At 38.6% G+C, this 24,612-nt stretch overlaps 1 protein-coding gene across 9 annotated transcripts in view; it reads right to left on the reverse strand.

Moving 5' to 3' along the window:
* TFDP2 (transcription factor Dp-2) overlaps nt 1-24,612 on the reverse strand; it is a 150,164-nt gene that overhangs the window by 44,066 nt on the left and 81,486 nt on the right. For 2 of the 9 annotated variants that reach the window (XM_015237939.3, XM_006202763.4), the window contains exon 1: nt 11,979-12,055. The exons of 4 other annotated variants lie outside the window; for them this stretch is intronic. Coding sequence is in view for 1 of the 5 variants with exons in the window: in XM_072958510.1 (XP_072814611.1) it covers nt 12,391-12,421 (31 nt within the window). In the remaining 4 variants the exon portion in view is untranslated. Of the gene's footprint in view, nt 1-8,751; nt 8,772-11,978; nt 12,056-12,390; nt 12,451-13,700; nt 13,818-24,612 lie in introns of those variants that run through there. 3 more of the 9 variants (XM_072958529.1, XM_072958510.1, XM_072958524.1) reach the window with 3 other exon arrangements.

Genomic DNA, 24,612 nt, shown 5'->3' on the forward strand with positions numbered 1-24,612 from the left:
TCAAGCTAATACACCCACGAGAGAGCCTTTTTGGAGGGCAGTCCTACAGTGTAATTGAGGGGCTTAGGGACTGTGTGTTAGAGTATAAAATTTTAAGTAAGTGCCTTAAAAAGAATGATACACATGTTAAAGTTTCTTTCCATCTCAACAAATATTCTTTCAACTGCCCTCTGTCACCTAAGTGGCAACTGACCCCTGGCCCTGCAGAAACGCCACAATTAATAACGTGCCTTCCCCCGATCAGCAGGTCCTCTGCTATGTATCGCAGGTCCGCTATGTAGCCTAATAAACTAAGCTGATAAGAACAGTTCCACATGTCCAAGGACTGCAGCACTGTGGATAAAAGCAAAGACCTGGAAACAATTTAAATGTTTAAACATCTTTGGTACATGTGTATGACGGAATATTATAAAGTGCCTTAAAAAAATACAAGTATATATTGCCATGGAAAAAATGTTCCTATCACAAGACAGTAGGATTACCATTTACCTTAAAAACTACGTACACACATGAGTTTACATGTGCACAAAAAGTCTGGCAAGATAAACAACAAATTTAATAGAGGTTAGTTCTGGGTGAGTAATACGGAGAAATGTTTTACCCTAGTTTATACTTTTTTATTACACTTGAAAAAATGTTTTATGAACAAGCATTCACTTGTTTTATACTGTAAAAAGCTACTGCCATTCTGAAGGGGAAAACAAAGTGAGAATGAGAGTGAGAGAGAATCACACAGCCCCCGAAGCAAGTTGAAGCTCTTATAAGTGAGGGATCTGTGCTTTATGATTAGTAAAACTGATCTGCCTTAGAAGCAGTTAAAGGGGCTCTTCTGGGACGTCAGTAATTGTAATACCCAGACATAAAAGCCATGTATTTAGATACAATTTACCTTCATCAAATCAACTAGGCTCAGCAGCAGAAACATCATGTTTTGGACTCAAAAGGACATCTAAGTAGGCTATAAACATCCGGTCTCCTGGAAATTGCAGCCACATCAGAAGTAACCCAAACCAAGTCTAAACAATTTTTCTAAGTACCTGGCCTTAATTCACAGCTCCTTGGCAACAGGGTCCTGACACTGTCCAGAAGCCAATTCCTGGTACTTGATGTATTTATTAAAAAACAAAAATTTAAAGACCTGCCTGGAGTTTGGTCCTGGTAAGTCCCTGAATTGACTAAATGAGATCAATCACCTACGAAAAGCGCTAGAAAAAGAGCAAAAAACTTATGCCAAATCTTGGCACAGACACCAAATTTTGGCTCCAATTTTATTTGAATTTCTTGAGTAACTGGAATCTTTCTGTTTTCCATTAGAATTGTCCAGACACCAAAGATTTCTTTCCCTCACAGTTCTTTAGGGGGTTCCAGATATAGTTAATCACCTTCAATATGTCCAATTAAAAAGAAAAAGTTCACTCAAATAATTGTGGTTTGCCTACATGATGCCAGTGTAAGTTATTTATTCATAGCACTGACTTTCTGGGGAAAAAAAATTTGGGGGGGTCTGAATTAGTTTTGGAGAAAACCTTTTTTACCCAAGCCTGTATCATATCCTCCTAGAAGAACCAAATTAGTAACTTACTGTAGGAAACAATATGCCTATTTTATGGGTTTATAAATATCTCAAGTCAGAAGTAATGTATATCCCACATCACTTCTATACAGGGCCCAAACTTCACAAGCTAAACCTGCAGCCCTAAATAAATGTTTAAAAATGACCCACATTGTGGTGGTGTATGTGTCTGTCAAATTCAGAGAACTCTAGGCTAAAAAGGATTAATTCTATTACATGTAAATTATAACTTAAAAAAAGGGGGGAAAAGTGACCTAAGCAATTTCATATTTATTAGTAAGAAGTTAATTATGGATTATACAATCTTCGTGCTTTTTCTCTTCTGTTACCTTGTTGTCTACTTTTTAAGTTTAATTTATAAACAGGAAGTTCATGTATTTGTCTAAATTATATTCCTCCAGCTACTCTCTCTTTTGAAAGTCTTCCTGCAGCATTCACCATCTCCCCCCTCTGCAGGATGATTCTCCTCAGCACATAAACACTATTTCTTTCATCTTAAAAACAAAAGACAAAACCAATTTTTCTTAATCATGCACAGCTTTCCCGCTACCAACTCATGTCTGTTGCCTTCTGCAGCAAAACTCACAAAATCTGTCAACATTTGCTGTCTCCACTTCTCCACTATTTTCTTTAACCCACTCCTACTTCCCACCCCAACTTCACTGAAACTGCTCCTCCAAGATCATCTCCATGTTGCTTTGCTAAATCCAACGGTCAAATCTCAGTTTTCATCTTATCTTAACCTGCCAGCCATATCTGACACTTTTCAAAATCTCACCTTTCTCTCAAAAACTCTTTACTTGGCACCCAAGCCACCATTCTCTCTTGGTTCTCCTCCTAACCCACTGGCTTCTCCTTCTCAGTCTTGGCTGCTGGATCCCCTCTCTAAAAACTCAGGAGCCTCTTGTAACCGGGCTCCAACTCTTCCCTGTCTACTCTTCCTCACGAGGTGATCTGATGGCTCCTGTGTACATCCCTCCAGATTACACCTCTCTCCTGACCTTCAGAGTCACATATCAAATGCCATTTCCCATATCTCCATTTTGATGTTTAACAGATATCTTAAACTTGACATATTCAGAATCTAACTTCTGATCACTCCCCATCCCACCAGGAACCTCCTCCTCCCATCTCTTCACCTCAGTAAATGTCAACTCCATTCTTCAACTGTTTAGACCAAAAGAGATCACTGCTGACCTCCTCTTATACCCTACATTCAATCCATTAATAAACCCTGTTGGCCCTGACTTTAAAACGTATTTTGAATAGAGAACAAACTAGTAGTTACCAGTGGGGAGGGGAGGGAGGGGCGATACAGGGGTGGGGCGTGTGAGGCAAACTACTGGGTGTAAGACAGGCTCAGGGATGTATTCACTGTACAACACGGGGAATACAAGCAATTTTGTAATACCTGTTAATGGAAAGTAACCTTTAAAAATTGTATTACAATTTTTTAAAAAGCAGATGAACAATGTAAAAAAACAAAACAAAAAACCTATGTAACAAGAGGTGGCTGGGTCAGAACATCACTGGTTTGTATTTATGATGATGGTCCTTATTTTAAAATCTTACTTAGTTCTTTGTTATACATCTGTATTCATACCCACAATAAAAATAATGATTTAATACTTACAAAAAATAAAATAAAATGTATCTTGAATACAACCACTACTCCGCTGCTACCACTCTGATCCAAGTCACCATCTCTTGTTTGAATTATTGCAATATTTTCTTGATTCATCAACCTGTTCTGCACTAGGCCCACCTCACCCCACAGCTCTGCTCCCAGCTTTCGAATACTGTCGTCACTAGACACAGTACCTATTAAGCACTTGAAATGTAGTTAGTGTGACCAACGGCCTAATTTCTAAATTTACTGAATTTTAATTAATTTAAATTTAAAAACTGAAGCAGTATAAAATACTTTCCCACTAAAAACAGCATTTTTTAAAAAAAAGATTATGTTGTACAAACAGAAAAACAAAAGTAAAAAACAAACAAAAAATGAAAATATTATTTAAAGTAAGTCTTTCAGAAACAGCATTATTGTTTTGGTAGAACTACATTTCACCTCAATTGTTGAAAATTTAGCATCTAAACTGAAATGTGGTTTAAGTGTAAAATACAGATTTTGAAGGCTAAGTGCTTGAATGTGTACACTATCTCATTAAAAATCTGTTTCTATTGATTGCATGTTCAATGATAATGATATACTGGGTTACAGAAAATCTATCATCAAAATTAATTTTACCTGTTTCTTTTTTTGCCTTTTTAAATGTGGCTACTAGAAAACTTAAAATGACATGACTCACACTGTACAGCACTAAACAGCACTGCAGTACCCACCACCACACAGCAGGCAGCGTGACCCTGCTTTGTGGAGTAATTCTCTTCAAAACTCTCCAGTTGGCTTTGCATCTCAGTCAGTGTAAGTCCTCATGATGGTTTACAGAGCCCTATGTCACCCGACTCATTCCTTTCTGATCCTGTCATCTGTCAAATCTCTCTTCAATCTCTCCCTTCATTCCACCACGTTCATCCAGGCCTCTCTGCTATTCCTCAAGCTATGCCCAGCAAGTTTCTGCCTCATGGCCTTTGTCCTTAAAAGTTTCCTCTGCCTAGAACTTTCTTTCTCCAGAGAGCTATCTACAGCCCTTACTCTCCAGCTTCCTTCAAGTCTCCACTAGGTTGTCACTGCATCAGAGATGTCTGACCCCACTGTATACACACTTCTTCATTCACTACGATTTTTCACCAGAGCACTTTCCTCTATACAACGTATGGCGTATTTATATTTACTTCTTATGTGATTATTATCTGTCCAGAGCCTGCCCACTCCCAGAATGCTAAGTTCTACAGGAACGGGGGATTCATTATCTCATTCACCGCTTTATCTCCAGCAGCGAGCACAGTGCCTGGGCTTTAGCAGAGTTCAACAAGTATTTGTTGAACACATGAATGAAGGCTTGAATGTCTGCAGAGAAGCGTATGACACAAATTCACGAGACAGGAGTAGACAGTGAAAACTAAGTCTCCTCCCATCCCCAACCACCACTTAAACCAATCTCTTCCTTAGTGACAGCTACTGGTGCCAGTCTATACATAACCTTCCAGAAATAGTCTAGGCATATACAAACATATGTACCTAAATATGCTTTTTCCTTACACAAATGGTTGAATATTATATTAGTTTGCATGTTGCTTTTTTCCCACCTCATAACACTGTATCTATGTTAGATGTCTTTCCCATCCTGTATAATGTAGTTCTGCTTTAATACTTACTTTGTTGTTAGCTACACAGTATTTTTTTTTATGGCTCGAACAGTTTAAGTCCATTAAAATGGAAAGCTTTTAGTATTACAAATATTATTAATAGTAAAATCTTTTACTACTACAAATAATACTGTAATGACTACACATATGTCTTTACACATACTGGTTGTACCAATTGGCTACACCAATTCAACCCTCCGTACAGAAATGCATTACTGTCCATTTCCACATATCCTTACCTACTCAGTGTGCCATTAAACTTTATTTCTGTCAACCTTTAGGTTAAAAAAAGTACCTCATTCTGATTTTATTTTATTTTGGTTTAAACTTATTATTATGAGTAAGACTGGCCTTTTTTTTGGTTTAAAAATCTTCTAAATTTTCTTTTGTGAGAATTATGTCCATCTTTCTCTTGGCTGTTGGTGATTCTTAAAATTGGTAGATCCTCTTTAAATATTGAAGGAATGAGTATATTCTTTTTTACCTGCTGCAAATATTTTTCCCAATTTGACAACTGTCTTTTGCTTTTATATATGATTTTCTTCGCACATTTTTAAAGAATGTCATCAATTTTATGGTTCTTTCCTTTTATGATTTCAGTGTCATGATAAAAAAAAAAGTCCGTGAGTATGTTTAAATATTAAAATAAAGAAGGTCAGAGTAACTGCACAGTTTACGTATTCATCTTTGCTCCCCACCCTGGAGGGCCACATCATGCACGGATGTGTTGTGTTTTACTTCTCTTACAAGTCTGGTATTTCCAGTTGGATATGCTGTTCTTTGAAATTACCTATCATTAGTTACACGCTAAAGGTTGTATTAAACATCACCCATGTCTTCTTATAATACTTTAATGACTTCATTTTAAATTATAAATCTTTGATTCATCTAGAATTTATCTGATGTGACAAGTGAAAGATCCATCTTTTTATTTCCTAGATGGCTATTTTTAATAAATAATCAATCCTCCTTCTCCCATGCTAATATGAGAGTCTACCTTGATCACTTACTTACTTAGGTCTATTTATTGACTTTCTATTCTGCTCCACTGATCTGCCTATTTACGCGACAGTATCACCAGATTTATTTTATTCACGATTAACATTTCCAACAGAGAACAGAGAGACTCAGAAAAAGAAAGTGTCAAGTACTTTTTTCCTTCCCTTATATTATATAACTATACAAATTATAATACCTTTTAATTATTTGTTAATAACTGTTACAAAGGACTTGACCAGTTTCAAATATAATACTAATGAGGTTAAGTCCCAGGTCAATTCTGGAATAGGCCAATTCATTTTGCAAAGAGCAAAGATTCCACAACCTTCAGACTGCACTTCTAATTTCAGCCGGCCATCTAGAAAAGCAAGAGATGTCACTGGAGACAGAGTGGAGGCAGGAGAAACAATATGGATGGCTCAGGGGATAGCTCGTTAACACTTTTATTTGAAAAATAACTCAGGCCCCGTAGATCAACAGCACTTGCCTTCAAAAACGAAACACATATAAACAATTCATAATTAATTTGAAAAGACAGCATACCCAACTGGAAATAGCAAATCTGGAAGATCAGTAAAATACAGCACATCCATGTATAATGTGCCTGTCAGGACTGGGGGGTGAATATAAATAAATAAATACTGCAGTCACTCTGACTTCCTTCATTGTTACCTTTAAATATGTTCAGATCTTTTTTTTAAGTTTTTATTCTATTTATAGCTTAGCTACTAGTAAAGTTATAACATGCATTAACTACACACACCTTGTAATACTGTTACATTCTATTTTGTTGCATGTGGACTCACTCAGGTTCACCGAAATTGCTAAGATTAAATCCAAAGGCCAACATCATTACTAAACTTTTTAACGTGGGTGACCACATCACTATAAATAGGGACGGTGAGGAAGAGAAAAGTTCATAATAGCTCCAAAGTATAATGGTTAAAGTGACCTCCTTCTCTCTATGTGGTTCCAAAAATGGCAATCAAGCATCCTTCATGCACAGATAAAGACAGAAGATCTGAAATGTATATTCCTTCATATCAGGGGCATGGAAGCCAAAGCTCGGATGTTGCTGCAGCTGTCAGAACACAGGACTTCTAGGATTCCCCCAAGTGGACCACCTAACCAGAATCTCCAACGAACCAAAGAAAGAATCCTTGAAATGACCATAACAAAAAACAGCTCTCCAGCCCTCAGGGCACAGCCCTAATGGGACAATAAATCTTTTATGTCAGTCTTTTCCTACATACTTTCCCTAGAGGATCAAGTCTGTTCTCTTGGCTTTGATAAGCATTTTCGCTTGGAGGACGACACCTTTTAAAACAATTAGCTACCTCCCTCTTTCTCTGGTATCCAGAACCATAAATGCCCCAGATTCTTCAATTTGAAAGGAGAAAAAAATTTTCTTTTTCCATCTTCCCACATGCCGGGACTTAAATAGTGCTTCTTCATAGATGAATTCCTTAATTCAGACTCTAGTATCTGGAAAATTATCATTGTTTTCATTTAGTTCATCAAACCTCAAAGCTAAAAGATCTTAGACACTATGAAGTCCATTCCCACTAGGTCTCTTTTGCAGAACCTTCCCCTTCCAGTATTTTTTAAATGTCCATCCAAAGACGTTTGTCTCATCTAGAGGTCCGATCCCACGGCTTCTTCCCTGGCCTTTTTTATCTTTAGTTAAAACATGTAATTTTGTCCCTTTTCGATTACCTTGCTCAGACAAGGAAATCTTTTCGTTCTTAATTTTTTCACTTCTCTCCCACCTGCCTAATTAGATCTTCCCATTTCTGGACACTGTATCTTCTGATTAGTAATTGAAGCTTTTGCCATATGGCCTCAAACAACTTGGTTCTTCCAGGCCTTCCCAGTAACTCTTCCCACATGTGCCTGGTCATAAGACACAAAGCGGGGACAAAAGTGGGAGAGGGCAATGTCCTTCTTATTCAAAATACACACTTGTGGGCTTCACTAGACACTAAAGAATCAGAAACCAGGTGGCAATGCGCATTTTAAACAAGTGCCTCAGATGATTCTTAGGCTCAAGCAAGACAGGGACAGGCTGCTTCAAGTTTCCGTCTTCTCTGTGTTCAAATTAAAGAAGCAACAGCATCTAAGTAGACGCCACTCCACTTATCTCTGTTTTCATTTTAAAGAGAGAAAGGGCCAAGTGACCCTTATTTATTCAGTCGCTTGTTCTTAAATGTTGTATCTTTTCAACGTTCAGCCTATTTTCAACCACTACTTTTAGCATCGTCACCACAGCTGATACACCCACCAGATGGCACATAGACGCTGACTGCAAAAGAAAAGAGTGAGCGGAAAGTAGCCCATTTTATCTTGTACCAACAGCCCTGAATGGCTAGAGCAGATCATCGCAGCTGGGTGTACCACAAGGATCAGAGCCAATGAGCACTAGAACACCCAGACACCCAGGGCACTTCAGTGGACATCACTCGTGAATAAGCCCACAACCCCTGTGAGATGGTAACCGACCACAGACAGTGTTAACAAATAAATCATTTTAAATTTACAGTCAGGAGAAGATATTTTTCTAATAGTTACAAAAGGCAGCAACGACTGCAGACAGATCTAGTATTTAGAAGTTGCCTTCTTAAGATCAATTTTAAAACTTTAGGACACTTACACTCAAAAAGACCGAAGGCCACCTGTGAATTAGAATTTCAAAGCAGTTCCATTACTTAACAGATAAAAAAAAGGGATCCTTGTATTCCATCTGCCATACCAAGTAGCTCATTCACAACTGCATTGCCATCAATATTCTTATTTCAACAACGTGTTCCACCGGAGAGCTATTACTGAAGCTACATCTAAAGCATATTGCCAAGAGCAAGAAATCTTCTACATCAATATCAACAAAATCTTTTGTATTAAAATCTTACCTATTAAAATATTCTGCAGACTTTTATAAATAAGTTCCACTGGGTCTACCTGACACACAGTAAGTGCTCAGTTAGATGTCTCTTCATGTTTCTGTGAAAGAAATTGCGAAGAGTTGCCAACCTTTGCAAAAGTGAGCAAAATGCACAGACAAAGCCCCTGCTGCTGATCTCCAGCTTTAGAGTCAAGACCCAGAAGTTCATCTGAAAACTGGCTGCTTAAAACTTGGTGGGAAGAAATAATGCTATTACCTCATAGGTTCCTGGAGCCACTTGCAAAACAGAGTTAACTAAGAAGACACTTAAAGCACAACACTCACAGCTGCTCCTCAACAGCAACGTAAAAGGTTTTCCTCTCAGAAAAATACAGGCTTCAGGCAAATCTTCCCTCTGACCTCCGCACCAGAGATGCGATATTTTAGGTCGCCATCAATAGCTTCCAACTGCATAAAAGTATGTAAGACAGAGAGAACGTCTAAATCAGTCACTCTCTGTATCTTCTGACTTGGAGAAAAACGGAAGGGGGAGGCTCCCCCTCCCCTAGGCCTCAGTTCTGTGCTAGAGCTCATACGTAAGGCAGGAACCACGCGCACCTCACCCCACAAGTCTTCTTTCAGTGTATTGTTCTTAAGTTGAAGGGTTAACAGTCTCAGTTCTTCCTGCACTGCTGCTGTACAGGACTGTCATGCCTACATCTGTAAGTGACACACATTTTTGATAACTACGACCTATGATGCTGTCATAGTTACACACCACATGCGAGCTCACCAGCTTTCTTTAGGGCTGTCTGTTCCATTAGAATTACACATTCTTTGTGCAAAATAATGTAAGTTCTTACTCTAATCAAACCCACAACTTTGTAAATCCGTTTTAAACTCCATGTAAGTTAGTTATCTTAGAGAAAAAAAAAATAAGGAATAGTTACATATTGCTATTCCTAAAAAAGCAAAATGTACATAGACAGTTTAGACTCAATCTTAATTCAAATAGTGATCTGAGAAGTTTCAGTATCTCTAAATTCTGCTGTCATTATTTGAAGCAAAGGAAATTTTCAGGGGAGCTCACAGGCCCTAGCTAAGAACAAGAGAAACTTTTAATAATCCCCCTGAATGTTGCTATCTTTCCCAGTCTTCTGCTTAGACCAATTAAACATTTGGGAAACTGCTTAACATTTGCTCCATAGGTAAATTCTGAAAGAAGAAGGGTCAAAGAATTTTGGGGGCTCTTATATATTATTACTAACTTTACAGTGTAGGGTAGGGCAAAATTTTATTAAGTGCCTCATATGTGAAAGATCTGGTGGTCAGTACACGTTTTCTAAGAGCTAACTTTAAGAAATGCATACAGTTGTAATGTATATAAACACACACTCTGAGAGCACAGAATTTCTGTGTTACTTGTAAAAGAACGGATTTTTACTTTACTCATTAGCAACTCCACAAACTTAAAAACTGCTTCTTGACTGTTTTCATTACATGCATATCGCTTCCAAGCTCTTTCTTCTTACTCTTTTCAGCAGATAAACATTCCCCTCCTTCGATTAGCTTACTTGCTCAAAGCTTCAGATCTTTTTTTAAAGAAGGAAACGGCAACCTGCATTTCAATGAAACTCAAAATATTTTCCCCACATTTCCTGTTCAAAGATCTTTAGGAATAAGTCTCATGCTTCTCATTGAAGGTAAAATTACCTATCTCTAAATGCAAATAATGTTTCATATTGCAATTTCATTTTGAGACTTAAAACCTATCGTGCAATGACAAACTTTTGCCACCTAAGGAGTCTTTATATATTTTATAGTGGCTTAGTTTTTTCACTAATATTCTATACGATTTAATTTTTCCATCATTTAAAGGCACTAAACTTTCTCACATTTCCTCTAATTACATATAATTTTTTTAAAAAGCCTCTTCAAAAAGTCTGTTAACTCCAAATATGTTACTCTATACAGTTTCTTAAACCCTGAATATTAAAGAATAAATGTTAAATGACTAAGTTATATTTATTCACTGATTAAGTCAGATTTATGACCTCCCCTCCCCATTCCAGCTACTGTGAATTTTGAATGAAACCACCTCAATTGTAACAGAAGAAACATCTGTTGCTTTTTTCTTCAGCAGGGCTTTCCTAACTGAAAGAAAGCCTCTTTGCCTGACCTCCTCTCCCACCCCCTCCCACCCACCCCAAGTTCCTTAAAACTTTTTTCAAAGACAATGTATTACTGAAAATCTACTGTCTCCATTTAAAATGTCATGGTTTACCTAGAAACATGTACTTTTTTTATTAAAGTTCAAAGAAGGAGGAAATGTTATAGACACATCAAAAAACAAGAGATGTGACTGGCAGAATATTCATTGTAACTAAAATGCAGGCTTTGAGAGTACACTTGAAGTGATCAACTCAAGTTGTCACACATTCTGGGCTCACTCAGTATTGTTTGTGCTTCACAGCACCCAGATTCATATAGGATCTTGCATGCTATATTTTCTTTGCCACTCCAACGCTAGCATAATGGCAGTCACTACCCCAAGAGGCAGACACCAAATGGTGCCACCCACTCTCACACTGTGCCTCATAATAAACCATAAAGCACTGGAATGCACCGACCCCTTTATGAGCAAACAATGCCTGAGCCTCATTAGAATACAGCTGACATTTTCAAAGCACAAATACTTTTAAGAAAAATGTACTTGGAGGGGGAAAAAAAAGGGAATGAAACAGCTTATAAAAGCTGAAATATTTTTTTAAGTGTCAGGTTTATTCCAAAGATCCCGAGGAAGCACATTTTGCTACTGACAATTTAAAAGTTTTCATAAATGGGAAAAAAATGTATAGTTAGAGGCAAAGCTTATTTTATTCACTACTGGAAAGAAATGAAAGTAAAAACTCACATCTGAATTGCTCTCACAAGTAAGTAACCACGAAGTACCTTTAAGATTTTTTTCCTCAACTGCTTCCTTAGTTCTTGAACAGAGAAAATGGAGCTCCAGAATTGTTTTCACATTTTAATTGACTTATATAAGTAACTGAGTGTTAAACTAAGCTTACTCTACCCCTCCCCCCTACCCAACCCCCATACCCTGTAGTTTTCCTGTCTGCAACAAGCAAGGACGTCTTGAATTCAGCGTGCTCCTGGCTATCTATCAATTTAACATTGCTGCTGTTGAAAGATTATAAAATAAACGCCGCAAAAAACGCACCCAGCAGTAAGAAACAAAATGATCTCTCTTACCTGGTCTAAAGGAGCATGCCTCTCACTGCAGTACCAACAACACTCTCCAGTCTTTGTTACCATTCAGTGGAAACTTGAGACTGTGTCAGACATAAGCAATCGAGCTCAGACACGCTCAATGTAAAATACTTCTCAGTAAAACTAAAAAGATGCTCAAGAAAATTGTTTAGCTACTGGCTTTTAAAAGACATATGAACACTGTCTGATGCAACAAAGACACTTAAAAAGGAACCAAAAGTACAGGTCTTAAGAGACCAAGGGGTCTTTTTATGCAGAGTCTTGCTTACTTATTAAAGACGGTTTCAGAAATAGACTTCAAGTGGTGAAACAATACAATGCCGGACTCCACACTAACATTTTTCTGAAAATCACTTGAATTTTAAGTGGCTAAAAAAAGTAAGATGGAACTTACTCAGGAAACCTGCATATTTCGAATTGTACATTTGCTGGATCCAAAGCAGTCACAAAGCAGGAGACCTCAGTGCATCTTGAAAGCGGAGCAAAAGCACCATGAGTTTCAGGAAAAAAAAAAAGGAGGAAAAACTCTTGAAAAACTGGTCAGGCTTTTCAACCTGTAATAACTGTCCAGCTCTTCTGAGAAGGGAAAAAAAAGCCCTGGTTCTGCCCCATGAGATAGGAGGCTATGCTTCAATGCCAAAATGAATGACAGGCCCATTTCTGATATCAACAAAGAGCAGCTTAGCGGTGCTCGATTTTTTTTTTTTTCACTTTCCCTCACAGTTAGAAGTTCTAAGTTTTTCAGGTTAGTACCTTTATATCTAGGGTTAAACACCTTTCTGCATTTTCTCATGAGAAAACACAATTATGTTGTCCTAGTTTTTTAAATGATTAATTAAAAATACATACCTAATTATCTTAGTTTTTCCTAGGCAGGAAGCGGAACAAAAGGTGACCTCTTAAATTCCTTCCCAAATCTAACCTTTGCAGTATCAAATTACCATATGACTAATTATTAATATTAATAAGCTACTCCTGTGTCCTGATATGTGGGCACAAAGAGAAATAAGAAGTAGGCAACAGACACAAAAATAAGGTAAATGAGATTGTAAAATTTTCAACTGGCTAGGTGTAGAAATCATTTACTAACGTACAACTCTGGTTATACAAACTGACAACAATAAACATGTCAATCGACGACATATGAGCCGAGCACTATTTTGGGCTCTGGGGATACAGCAGTGAGCACAAGAGACAAAAGCCAAATGAAAATCCCTGTCTTCAGGGGGTTTATTAGCTTATGTCTCAGTTCCCTGCAAGTACAATTCTGCTGGATGATTAAGGAACCTTTCCTTCTTTGAGTAGGTATCACTTAATCTGAATTATTCCTCTCTGAAAGTATGTCTTGATGACAACTCCAGCAGGGCAAGGATCTGCTGCTTTGTTCGCTGTAGTATCCCCAGCATCTGAAACAGTGCCTGTTAGACACTCAAATAAATATATACTGAATGAAACATCAAACAGAGCTTTTCCTCAGTCAAACTTTTCTTTGTAAACAGACTATGCACCACATATTACACGTATATACACACAGATATCAGAAATGATACAGCACAGGGTATAAATTAAATTAGGCTACAAATACATACTAGCTTAAAACTGAAAATACAATCTATATGGCCCTGTATCTTTTCTTATTCTAAAATCCGTTTTCAATATCAGATAAGAAGTCACTAAAATACCTGAGTAAAAGGATCAGTTAACCTCCCCAGAGCAGGAAATCGAAGGTCACAGGAGGTTCTCACTGAGCCCGGCCCTGGGCCATCACTCAGTACCTCGCTGGTGCTGGCAGGGGTGGTGGGAGCCCAGGCAATGCCCCTGCCTCCTTTCCGGAATGCCCTCCCTATGCAGGGTCAGACCGCAGATTCTGTGACCAAACAAATAACTTATATTTTGGGGGGGAAAAAAAGAATCAGTTAAAATTCTATACACTAAGGTTTTGTGGACTATCAGACTTCAGAGGAGTTTTGAATAAAAAAAGAAACTTGAAAACTACATAGCATCCAATCATTTTTGTGTAGTAAAATCTCATATGCTTACATCTATTCACATACCCATATTTGGAGGTAATTTTGTCTCCTCATGCTGCTTCCCATCATTCTTGATTGCCTTCCTGGAACCCACACGGAGAGAGTAAGCACACCCCTCTAACCTCTCAGACCAGCCAGAAGCACTTGTCCATGTCACCCAAGGCCAGGATGTGCAGGGGCTTGATATGGTCACACCTACTCTGTGAGTCTTATAACAAAAGGCAATTAAACTTTCCCGTACTCAGGTGCATTCGCCCCTCCTTCTAAACAGCACAGCATCCCATGCCCGTGCTCCTGGAGTTGGATGGTGATTTACTAATTCAAATATTCTACCTGGAATAGTCACACCTTCAATAAATGAACAGCAACCCAAGGTCAGGAAGACATGGCGATGGCAATGGTCAACTAATGGATAAAATATCAGCGGGGTCAAAGCAGGATTCCACGGTTCCTGCAGCAGCAGCGTTTCTTCCCCCAACCATCATTTATCTTTCCTTTAACAAACACTTACTGAGCACCTATTACATATCCAGCACCTGAGCTAGGCAGCAAACTGACCCGCTCCCTCCTGTCTACTCCAGAGACCTGACCTGAAGCCTCCCTCTAGTCTTCCACGTTTCTTCTCCGTTTGCCTTCCTTGCCAGTGACGCTTTTCCAGCCCCGAACTCTTCATTCTCACTGCCCTTCAATCTACTCCCAAGCCCCTCTTGGGAGGCAGCTTAATCACTACCTTCTAAATGCCTTCATAAGTGTATGCCAGACTGTGGGGAAATTAGTGAGTCTTCCCACTGGCATAATAAAATACATCTTACGTAGGATCTCTCAGACAATTTCTCCTTAATCTTAGATAGAAAATCCACCTAAGCATCATATTATTTACGGCTACTGATTATCTAGAAAACACCAAAGGGGGCTGGTTTATAAGCTCATTTGCACTAGGGTTTGCTGTGTTTATGGGCAACCTGACCAAAGATTAACCACCTTTCACAGATACACTGATGATTTTATAGGCAGAAGTGACACTATGATAGCACAATCACAGTTTTTACGTGCCCCATGCCTGCATAACTACCTGCCAGATCCATATTATGAGGGATACAATACACTTACATTTGCAAGTAAAATGTCTAATCTCCCTGATGGGGTCTATGCCTAAAGCAAAGGGTACTGCTACCACCCGCGTGGGTAAGTGTTGGTTTCTTCAGACTATCACACGGTAAGTGATTTCCCCTTCGCTCCTCCTTCCTTTTAAATTTGGACATTGTTCAAGGTTCTCTCCTTGATGCTCCTTTCCCCCGAGATGTCTCTTCCCTCTTCGGAGGACATTACCCATCTCTATGGCTCATCGCCTCTGTGGAGATAACTACAAAAATTTACACTTCTAGTCTTAGCCTTCTCTATTCTGCTCCACTCTGAACTCTAATTCACAATCATCTATTGGATGTCTATGTCTACACTCCCACAGTGCCAATGCAACTTGTGCAGTAGTGAACTCCAAGTCTACAGCTTCAGACCAGCTCATCCTCCTATGTTCCCCATCCATGTTAAAGGCATCATTATCCAGAATAGAAAGTAACTTTTTATTCTTGCCTCTTCCTCACCATCCGATGCTCACATTGTTTCTACTTTTTTTTTCCTAAAATACTCGTCATTTCCCTGATGTAAAATCAAAAGAATTAAGAAGTATAACTTCTGATGAACTCTTGGTGTCTAGAGCTACACTATCCACAGGGGTAGCCTTAGCCACATATGGCTGTCTAAATTTAAATTGATTAAAGTTAAATAAAATTAAAAATTCAATTTCCCAGTAGCACTAGACAAGCATTAAGTCCTCAACATGTGGCCAACAACTTGCAGATACAGAACATTTCCATCATCACAGAAAGTTCTATTAAACATCTCTGGTCTAGACAATAACAGCAAACTACTTAAGACTGCAGCCTCAATGCTTCTCAGTCTGGCCCCAGTCTACCACCTTTATAACTTTATCTTCTACCAAAATCCCTATGCATACTTTAGTCACAACTGAATTAGCAGAGCCCAAAGAATCAAGCTGAAGGCTTTACAAGATGAGGGAGGCATTTGCCAGGCCCTCGGAGAAGGCTCTACGGAAGGGAAGGAACCAAAGACGTGAGAGAGCACAGAAACAGTTCATTAAAGCCCTCACGAGTCAGGAAGGGATGGAAATGGAGAAAGCATGAGCACTGGAGTCAAATTCGACATGTTAGTTTAGTCATAAGGTAAAGTAATTCAACTCAAACTAGTCTGATTTGAAAAGAAATTGGTTGGTTCCACTGGCTCACAGAAGGCAAGGAAGGGTTAGAGAACCAAACTAGCGGAGTCAGGGATGCAGTCAGGTCTCGTAACTCTACGGTTGCTAGGACTTTGTCTGTCTGTCTCTCTCCCTTTCTTTTGCCTCTGACTTTCTCTCCTGTCAGCATCATTCTCTTTCACTATAGATCAGCATTCTTTAAATGGTGGGAAACATGGCCATTGATGTGTCACTGGTTTTATTCTTACAGATTCCATTAACCCTCTCTCATCCTGCGCCTTAAAATACCAGGAAGACATTCATTGGCTGAATGTGAGTCAGGCGCTCTTCCTGGCCAATGAAATGTTGTCAAAGCAATGATGTATTGGGACAATCAACTGTCCAGAAGGACATAATCACGTAAAATGTAATAGCTAGGGAGATGAGGAAGAGAATGGTGGAGGAGCTTCTAGGTACCCCTCAAATGCCACTAAAATCTCTAGCCAAGTCACTGAAACATAAGAGAGTAAATGATGTGCCACTAGTCTAGTAAGAGATAAAGTCAACACTTAGCTCTGGGTTTTCTGATTCCATGACTGGACTCTTTTCATTAGAATATTCCTAAATCATCAAGGGGTTGTGGGGCAGAGGTGAGGGGAGTTAGCCACTTACCTCTTTAAGGCCACACTGTTCACTCTGTAACAGATTCTTCCCGAAGCAGCAAGGACTTTAGCTTTTAAACTTCCTTCTATCTTCAGAAACTTTAATTTTTCCTTCTCCACTGAGTTCATCTTACCTTTTAAAATGCAGAGATATTTCCTAACTGCTGCCAAACTAAAAACATCCTTCTTTCTGTCTCTCTTTCCCTTCCTAATTTAAGAGTGATTATCCACGGCTACTATCTCACCCTTTTCACCAACTATTAATTGTATTTCAATTTTTCAAAAATGCACCAAGTACCTCCTACATGATAACTACTGTGCCAGGCACCGGGGATATAAAAATAAAAGACACGGTCCTTATCCTCAAAGAAACAACCCAATCTGGCTCCTGTCCAAGTACTCAAATGAAACTGCACTGTCTAAAGTAGACACGGAGCTCCACCTTGATAAATCAATGTATGCTTCTGCTCCATAACCTTGCTCCACCTGACCTTGCTGATCTTACAGATCTCACCTTCTTAATACCATTAAAACCGTCCTCTCTTGGCTTTTGTCAAGACTATTTCTTCTCTGTTTTACTCCAACCCTTCTAGGCTGGTTCCTTTATTTTTTTTCTCATTACTTGTATTCTAAATGGCTCAACCATGGCCCTTTGTTCTTAGTATCTTTTTGCTTCAGAAGGTGACTGACCACATAATTTATTATCCAAGCTGGGTTAACCATTGAGAGTGAAAGGGGTCACACTATTAATAATTATGCTGGGATAGAACTGAAGCTGTTTGGGAAAACTGGATCATATGGATTCCTCCTTCAAACCTTCCCTGGCTCCCTTCTCCAAATCTTTAAGTATAGAATACAAAAACCTACTTAGAACTAATTACCTCTTATAGATTAAATGTACACCTTTTCATGGCTGACTCCCAAATCTACCTCAAAGCCTGTTTCACTCCGTCCTCCGAGGACATGCAGACTATGTCATGTCCAGTGCAGAGTCTCCCTTGACTGTCCTCTCCGCCCAACTCCTCATTACTCCCCCAGTCAACAAGCCCCAGAAACTACTCAGCAGCCTCATTATGCAGATGAGAAAATGGAGGTTTACTGCATCAAATAACTTGTATAAATGCTACAAAGTGGTAGAACTATGATTCTAATCCAGCTCGTAACTTCTCAAAACCCACACATTTAATGACTATGGGTATTAATGATGAATATAAATTCAATGAGTAGAGGTAATTAAAAGGGTTACTAAAAATCTAGTATTGTTTTCTATGTCATGTATTAGTTTATTAATGCCAAACTATTCCAGATGAGAAAAAACATAAAGAAAATCATTTCAGTACCCTGCCTAAAAATCTTTGATGGTTCCCTCATCAAATAGATCACAGAAGGTGATTAGGTCCCAAATAGCTTTTCTAGGTTTATTTCCCGCAACTCCAGATGCATGAATTATTTACCACACCCTGAACAGCCCAGGACTTTACCGTTAAGCTCTTAATATTCTTCACCCTGTAAACTAGTATCCCTCCAAAATTATAAAATGTCACCAGCTCAGTTAAAATATTCCCAATTCCCTGAAGCAGATCTGGTCCTATTTTCAGTTCCCATAACACTGTGGACACACATTTATTATAACATTTATCATATTCCTCCAGGTGTATGCCATTTCCAGTAGTATGTGAATTCCTCCACATCAGGATTCTGACTCTCCAGCCCCCCAGTTCCATCCCTGTCTGCTTCCTGCCTAGAAAACCAGATAGCACACAGTGTGTATTCAAACAATATCTATTCAACAAATAAACGAATGAACAAGTATCCTTTACTGATCAAATACCGTGAGTCACTTCCCATCTGTTGAAAGAACTCCACTGACAGCAGAAGAAATTCCAGCTACTTTGGCCTGATTTCCAGGCTTTTAATGATTAGACCCAGATGAATTTTTATAACTAATACCTTTCCATGACTAATTACCATCTATCAACTAGCTGTCTTCTGCTCTGTCACGATTTCCTAAACATGCCAGATATTCCTGCGGTCCTGTCCTAGAGACCCACGTAGGAAAGAGGACTCTGGGAAGACGGCGGGATAGGAAGCATCAGGGATCTGTCTCCTCAGCTGGGCAGCAACTGCACTGGTAGGATCTGTCTCATGCAACTATTTTGAAACTCTGGAGCCTGATGAAGTCTTACAACTTCCAGGGGAAGGCTTGGATGGTAAATTGCAGCTAATTTTGGTCAATTTATGGCTGGTGGCCCAGTAGTGGCCGCCCCTCCCCCAAACCCAGCCATGTGGCAGGCAGCTGTGCACGTGTTCCTGGAGCAGTTTGCACACAGCATGTGGGAGCCAGGGTGGGCGAAAAGGACCCTGTCTCCAAATATCAGACATCTGTGTTCTGACTGGGGATTCCTGCTCCTGCTCACAGAGATGCAGACAAAGAAGCGAGCAGACACTGTTGTGACTGCCCCCACGGTGCCAACCCTCCCCTCTGGCTGAAGTGACTTCCAAGGGATTTAAAGGACTGGCGTCTTTCCCTCCCTCCTTTTTCTCTTTTTACCCTTTTGGGAGCCAGGCGTTATAGCCTGGGACATTTAAAAACAACTGCATATATGGGGATAATTAGAAAGTGACCACACATGCCCAGGGAAAGGCTCAGAAAAGACCTGAGAAGAACTTAAGTTTGCACCTCGGGCTAATTCTTAGCACAGAGACAACCTACAACAATTTTTTTTTTAAATGAACAAAAACAATAACAACAGCAAACCCTTGTGGAAGAGGGAAATTCTGATCTCAAGAGTTAACACAGTATTAGATTTAAACATTCAGTTTTCAACAACAACAACAACAAAAAATCACAAGACACACAAAGAAATAGGAAATTATGGCCAATTCAAAAGGAAAAAATAAATCAGCAGCAACTTTCCCTGAAAAAATCCTGGTGGCAGATATACCAGGCAGACTTTAAAACAACTGTCTTAAAGATGCTCAAAGAACTAAAGGAAGATGTGGAGAAAGTCAAGAAGGTGATATATGAACAACATGGAAATATCAATAGAGAAAAATCCCCCCCAAAAACTGAAAAGGAATGTTGGAGTTAAGAAAGTAAAATGACTGAAATGAAGAAAGAATTGGCACACGTGAAGATAGGACAATGGAAACTATCAAGTTTGAGAATGAGAAAGAAAAAAAGAAAAAACAATGAAGAAAAGTGAAGAGAACCTAAGGGATGTGTGGGACGCCAGGAAGCACTGTGGGGCTCCCAGGGGAAGATGGAAAAGGGAAGAGAGAATATTTGGAGAAATAACGGCTGAAAACTTCCCCAAATTAATAAAAGACATGAATATAAACATCAAGAAGCGCAAGAAACCCCAAGAAAGATGAGCTCAAAGAGACACATTATAATCCAACTTGAAAAAGACAAAGAGAGGATCGTGAAGGCAGCAAGCAAAAAGTGAATCATCATATACAGATCATCCATCTTGATAAGGCATTAATATCCAGAATATATAAAGAAACCTAAAACTTAACAACAACAAAAAGCAAACAACCTGATTAAAAAATGGGCAAAAGACTTGAATAGACATTTCTCTAAATAAGATACACAAATGACTGATATGCATATGAAAAGATGCACTGCTAACCATTAGGGAAATGCAAACCAAAATTACAATGAAACACAGAAAACAAACTATGGTTACCAAAGGGAAACGGGGTGAGGGAGAGGGATAAATTAGGAGTTTGGGATTAATACACATTACTGTATATATGAAACAGATAAACAACAAGGACCTACTGTATAGCACAGGGAACTATATTCAGTATCTTATAATAACCTATAATGGAAAAGAATCTGTAAAAGAATATATATACACACACACACATATACACACATATATGCATAACTGAATCACTTTGCTGCACACCTGAAACTAATACAACATTGTAAATCAACTATATTTCAATTAAAAAAACCCTTTCCTTTGTAAGTTTGGAAGTTAAAAAAAATTTACAGTGAGTACAATGAGATATTATTGCCTTATGCCCATTAGGATGGCTACTATCAAAAAAAAGCAGAAAACAAGTGTTGGTGAGGATGCAGAGAAACTGGGAACCCTACTGGTGGGAATGTAAAATGGCACAGCTGCTGCTGAAATTGGGTTGTAGATTGCTCAAATACTAAAAATAGAATTATTAGGGGGGAGGGTATAGCTCTAGTGATAGAGCACATGCTGAGCATATACAAAGTCCTGGGTTCAATCCCCAGTACTTCCTCTAAAAATAAATAAATAAATAAATAAACCTAATTACCTACCCTCTCAAAATTAAAAATTTTTTTAAAATAGAATTATTATATGATTCTGCTGGGAACTGTCCACTTCTATGCATATACCCCACAGAATTAAAAGCAGGGTCTTAAAGAGATACTTGTCCTCCCATGTTCATAGCAGCATTATTCACAATCGCTAAAAAATGAAAGCAACCCATTTGTCCATTGACAGATAAATGCTAAGCAAAATGTGATATACACATCCAATGGAACAGCATTCAGTCGTAAAAAGGAAGGAAATTCTGAAATGCACATGGATGAACCATGAGAACATTATGCTGAATGAAATAAGCCAGCCACAAAAAGGCAAAGACTGTATGATTCTACCTACATGAGGTACTCAGAGTCATCGATATCAGAGACGGAAGGTAAAATGGTGGTTAGCAGGGTCTCGGGAGAGGGAGACAATGAGGAGTTACTGTTTAATGGGTATAGACTTCAGTTTTACAAGGCGAAGAAGAGTTACGGGGACGTATGGTGTGATGGGTGCACAACATTATGGATATATTCAGTACCACTGAACGGCATACTTAAAAACAGCTAAGATGGCAAATTTTATGTTGTGTGTATTTTACAAATTTAAAAAACTCTTGCAGGAGTGGTGACAGAGGGTACGTGGGAAATATCTGTACCTTGTGCTCAATTGTGCTATGTACCTAAAACTGTGCTTAAAAAAATAAAAGTAAAGTCTATTTTTAAAAAGTATACAACACTCTTGTCCAAAACGTCTTTTCCCTCCTCAAAGACTCGCACTCCTCAGCCACCCATAAGAGTTCACCTCCACTCTAAGAGCTTCTCGTACCTCTTGAGTCTAACCTAACTTCCTTCCTCTAAATTCCCACATAAAATACATTAACATATTAAGACCAATCTAGCTAATATAAATTAAATATGTGGTGCAAGAATAACATTGGTACAATCTAAGATATAATAACTCCTAATTAAACTACATGATGAATTCTTTTTCCCCCCCATTTATTAGGACTTTGTTTTCTGGAGCAGTTTTAAGTTCACAGCAAGATTGAAGAGAAGGTGCAGAGGTTTCCTACATCCCTCCTGCCCTGACGCATGCATAGCCTCCCCCATCAGAGTCGTACAGTTGTAACAACTGATCAACCCACACTGATGCACCATAATCCCTCAAAGTCTGTAGTTCATGCTACGGTTTACTTTTGTGTTGTGTATTCTGTAGGTTTGGACCAAATGTATAATGACAGGTATCCATCATCATAGTATCATACAGAGTATTTTGAAAGCTCTAAAAGTCCTAGGCGCTCCACCTATTCACCCGTCTCCACCCCTACCCGCAGGGCAACCACTGATCCTATATGATGAATTCTTAATGAGCTGCTGTCAAAGCAGTAAAATCAAGTTTGTTGGTTCAGTCTACGCACATTTACAAACTTTTTATAACGTGCCAGCCATAAGAAGGGGACCTAAAAATACACCGGTGAAGGAAAAGTGTCAGGAAGTCACAGTCTACTGGAGGAAACACTATAAACAAGCAAACACATACAAAAATATCAGTTGTGTTCATTGGTATGAAAGAAGCATTAGAGTGGACCTTAGAGAGCTGGGAAGGCGTATTACATGTAGCTCTTTTAGACAAGGTGGTCCAGGAAGATTTCCCTGAGGGAAGTGAGATTTAAACTGCAATCTGGAAGATGAGGAGGTGTCAGCAGTGATAAAAACAAGGAGAAGAAAGAGCATTTCATGCAGAACAGAACCATGAAAAGGCTCACATAACACCCATAACTAAAAGTAAAGCTAAATAAACTGAAACTGAGGGAGACAAATAAAATACACATAAGGGAAGGTTTCGGGGAAAAAGTAATTTACTAATTTTGATTATTTACACAAAATAGTAGAAAGAACCCACTTCTTATTGTCTTCTCTGGGGCTAAAGCAAAGAACACAGGGAAAGAATTAGGACCATCTGGAATCTAAAAAACAAAACAAACAAACACAACAAACCGAAAACAGACTCATAGATACAAGAGAACAAACGGGTGGTGGCCAAAAAGGAGGGGTGGGGGTGGGGGGCATGAAATAGACGAAAGGGGTTAAGAGCTACAAAGCCTCTAGTTATAAAATAAATAAGCCACAGACATGTAATATACAGCAAAAGGGACGTGCTCAATGATATCACAGTAACTTTGCATGGGGACAGATGGTTGCTAGAATTATCATGGTGATCATTTCATAATGTATGCAAATATCAGGTCACTATGTAGTACACCTGAAACTAACACACTATCGTATGTCAACTACACTTCAATTAAAAAAAAAAGTCATACTTCAGCCACTTACTAGCCATGTGAACTGGGCACCTTATTTAACATTTTTAGGTTTCTGTTTCCTCATCTATAAAACGATACGTTGCAGCTATCAATAAATTCTTTACTCTAGGTATCTAAACAAAAAAACAGGATTATGAATGCCACTCTGAGCAGAACACTAAAAAGGAGCATGAAGATCATCAGACCTCAGTAAATATTCTCTAAACACTATGATGAATGTCTCATACTCCACTGTATGGATCTGTCATAGTTTATTTCCCCATAAATGGATATTTACACAATCTCCCTATTTTGCAATTATAAACAGTTATGGAAAAGGCACTTCTACACTCAAATCTCTTATTCTTCTCTAATGACAAACTCTCAGAAGGGCTTCTACTGGGTGAAAGAACATAAATGTCTTTGAGCAGACTGACAGGTGTTACCAATTTGCTCCCCAGAGTGCTTGTGCTGATTCACCCTCATAACAGAAGTGGGTAAGAAGAATAAACAGAGTAAGAAGTTGATATGAAATGAAGACACCAACTTTTCTTACCTTTCAACACAGGTCATAAGTTTAGGAAAAAAATCTTATTAACTTGATAGAAGATGATTTTGCTTTTAAATAGCTTTTTACATGATGAACAAAATACTACACATGCACATTACAGAAATATTACAAAATATATAAATGCATATAGGAGAAAGTAAAAATCACCTATAATTCAAACACCCAGAAACAGTTGTAATTAATGTCTTACACACATATACCAAGTCCTTTTCTATGCTACATATTTACCTTTTTCCAAAAAAAGGGGGGGTTGGGGAGGAATCATACTATACATGCTGGTGTAACATTTTGAACTTAATAAATTGTTCAGTTTATAATATCTATAGAATAACCCCAGACAAGAATGTCACAATATACTCAGTTATTTATCACACTGTTTACAGTGTTGCATTCTTATCAACAATGCTGTGGTGAACACACTTTGCTAAAATCTTCCCACAAATCTTTCTTTTAGTTTTTAGGAGAAACCCACAAAAGGGAAAATGCTGAGTTAGGGGTTGCA

The sequence above is a fragment of the Vicugna pacos genome, chromosome 1, assembly GCF_048564905.1.
Source record: "Vicugna pacos chromosome 1, VicPac4, whole genome shotgun sequence".
Classification (NCBI taxonomy): domain Eukaryota; kingdom Metazoa; phylum Chordata; class Mammalia; order Artiodactyla; family Camelidae; genus Vicugna; species Vicugna pacos.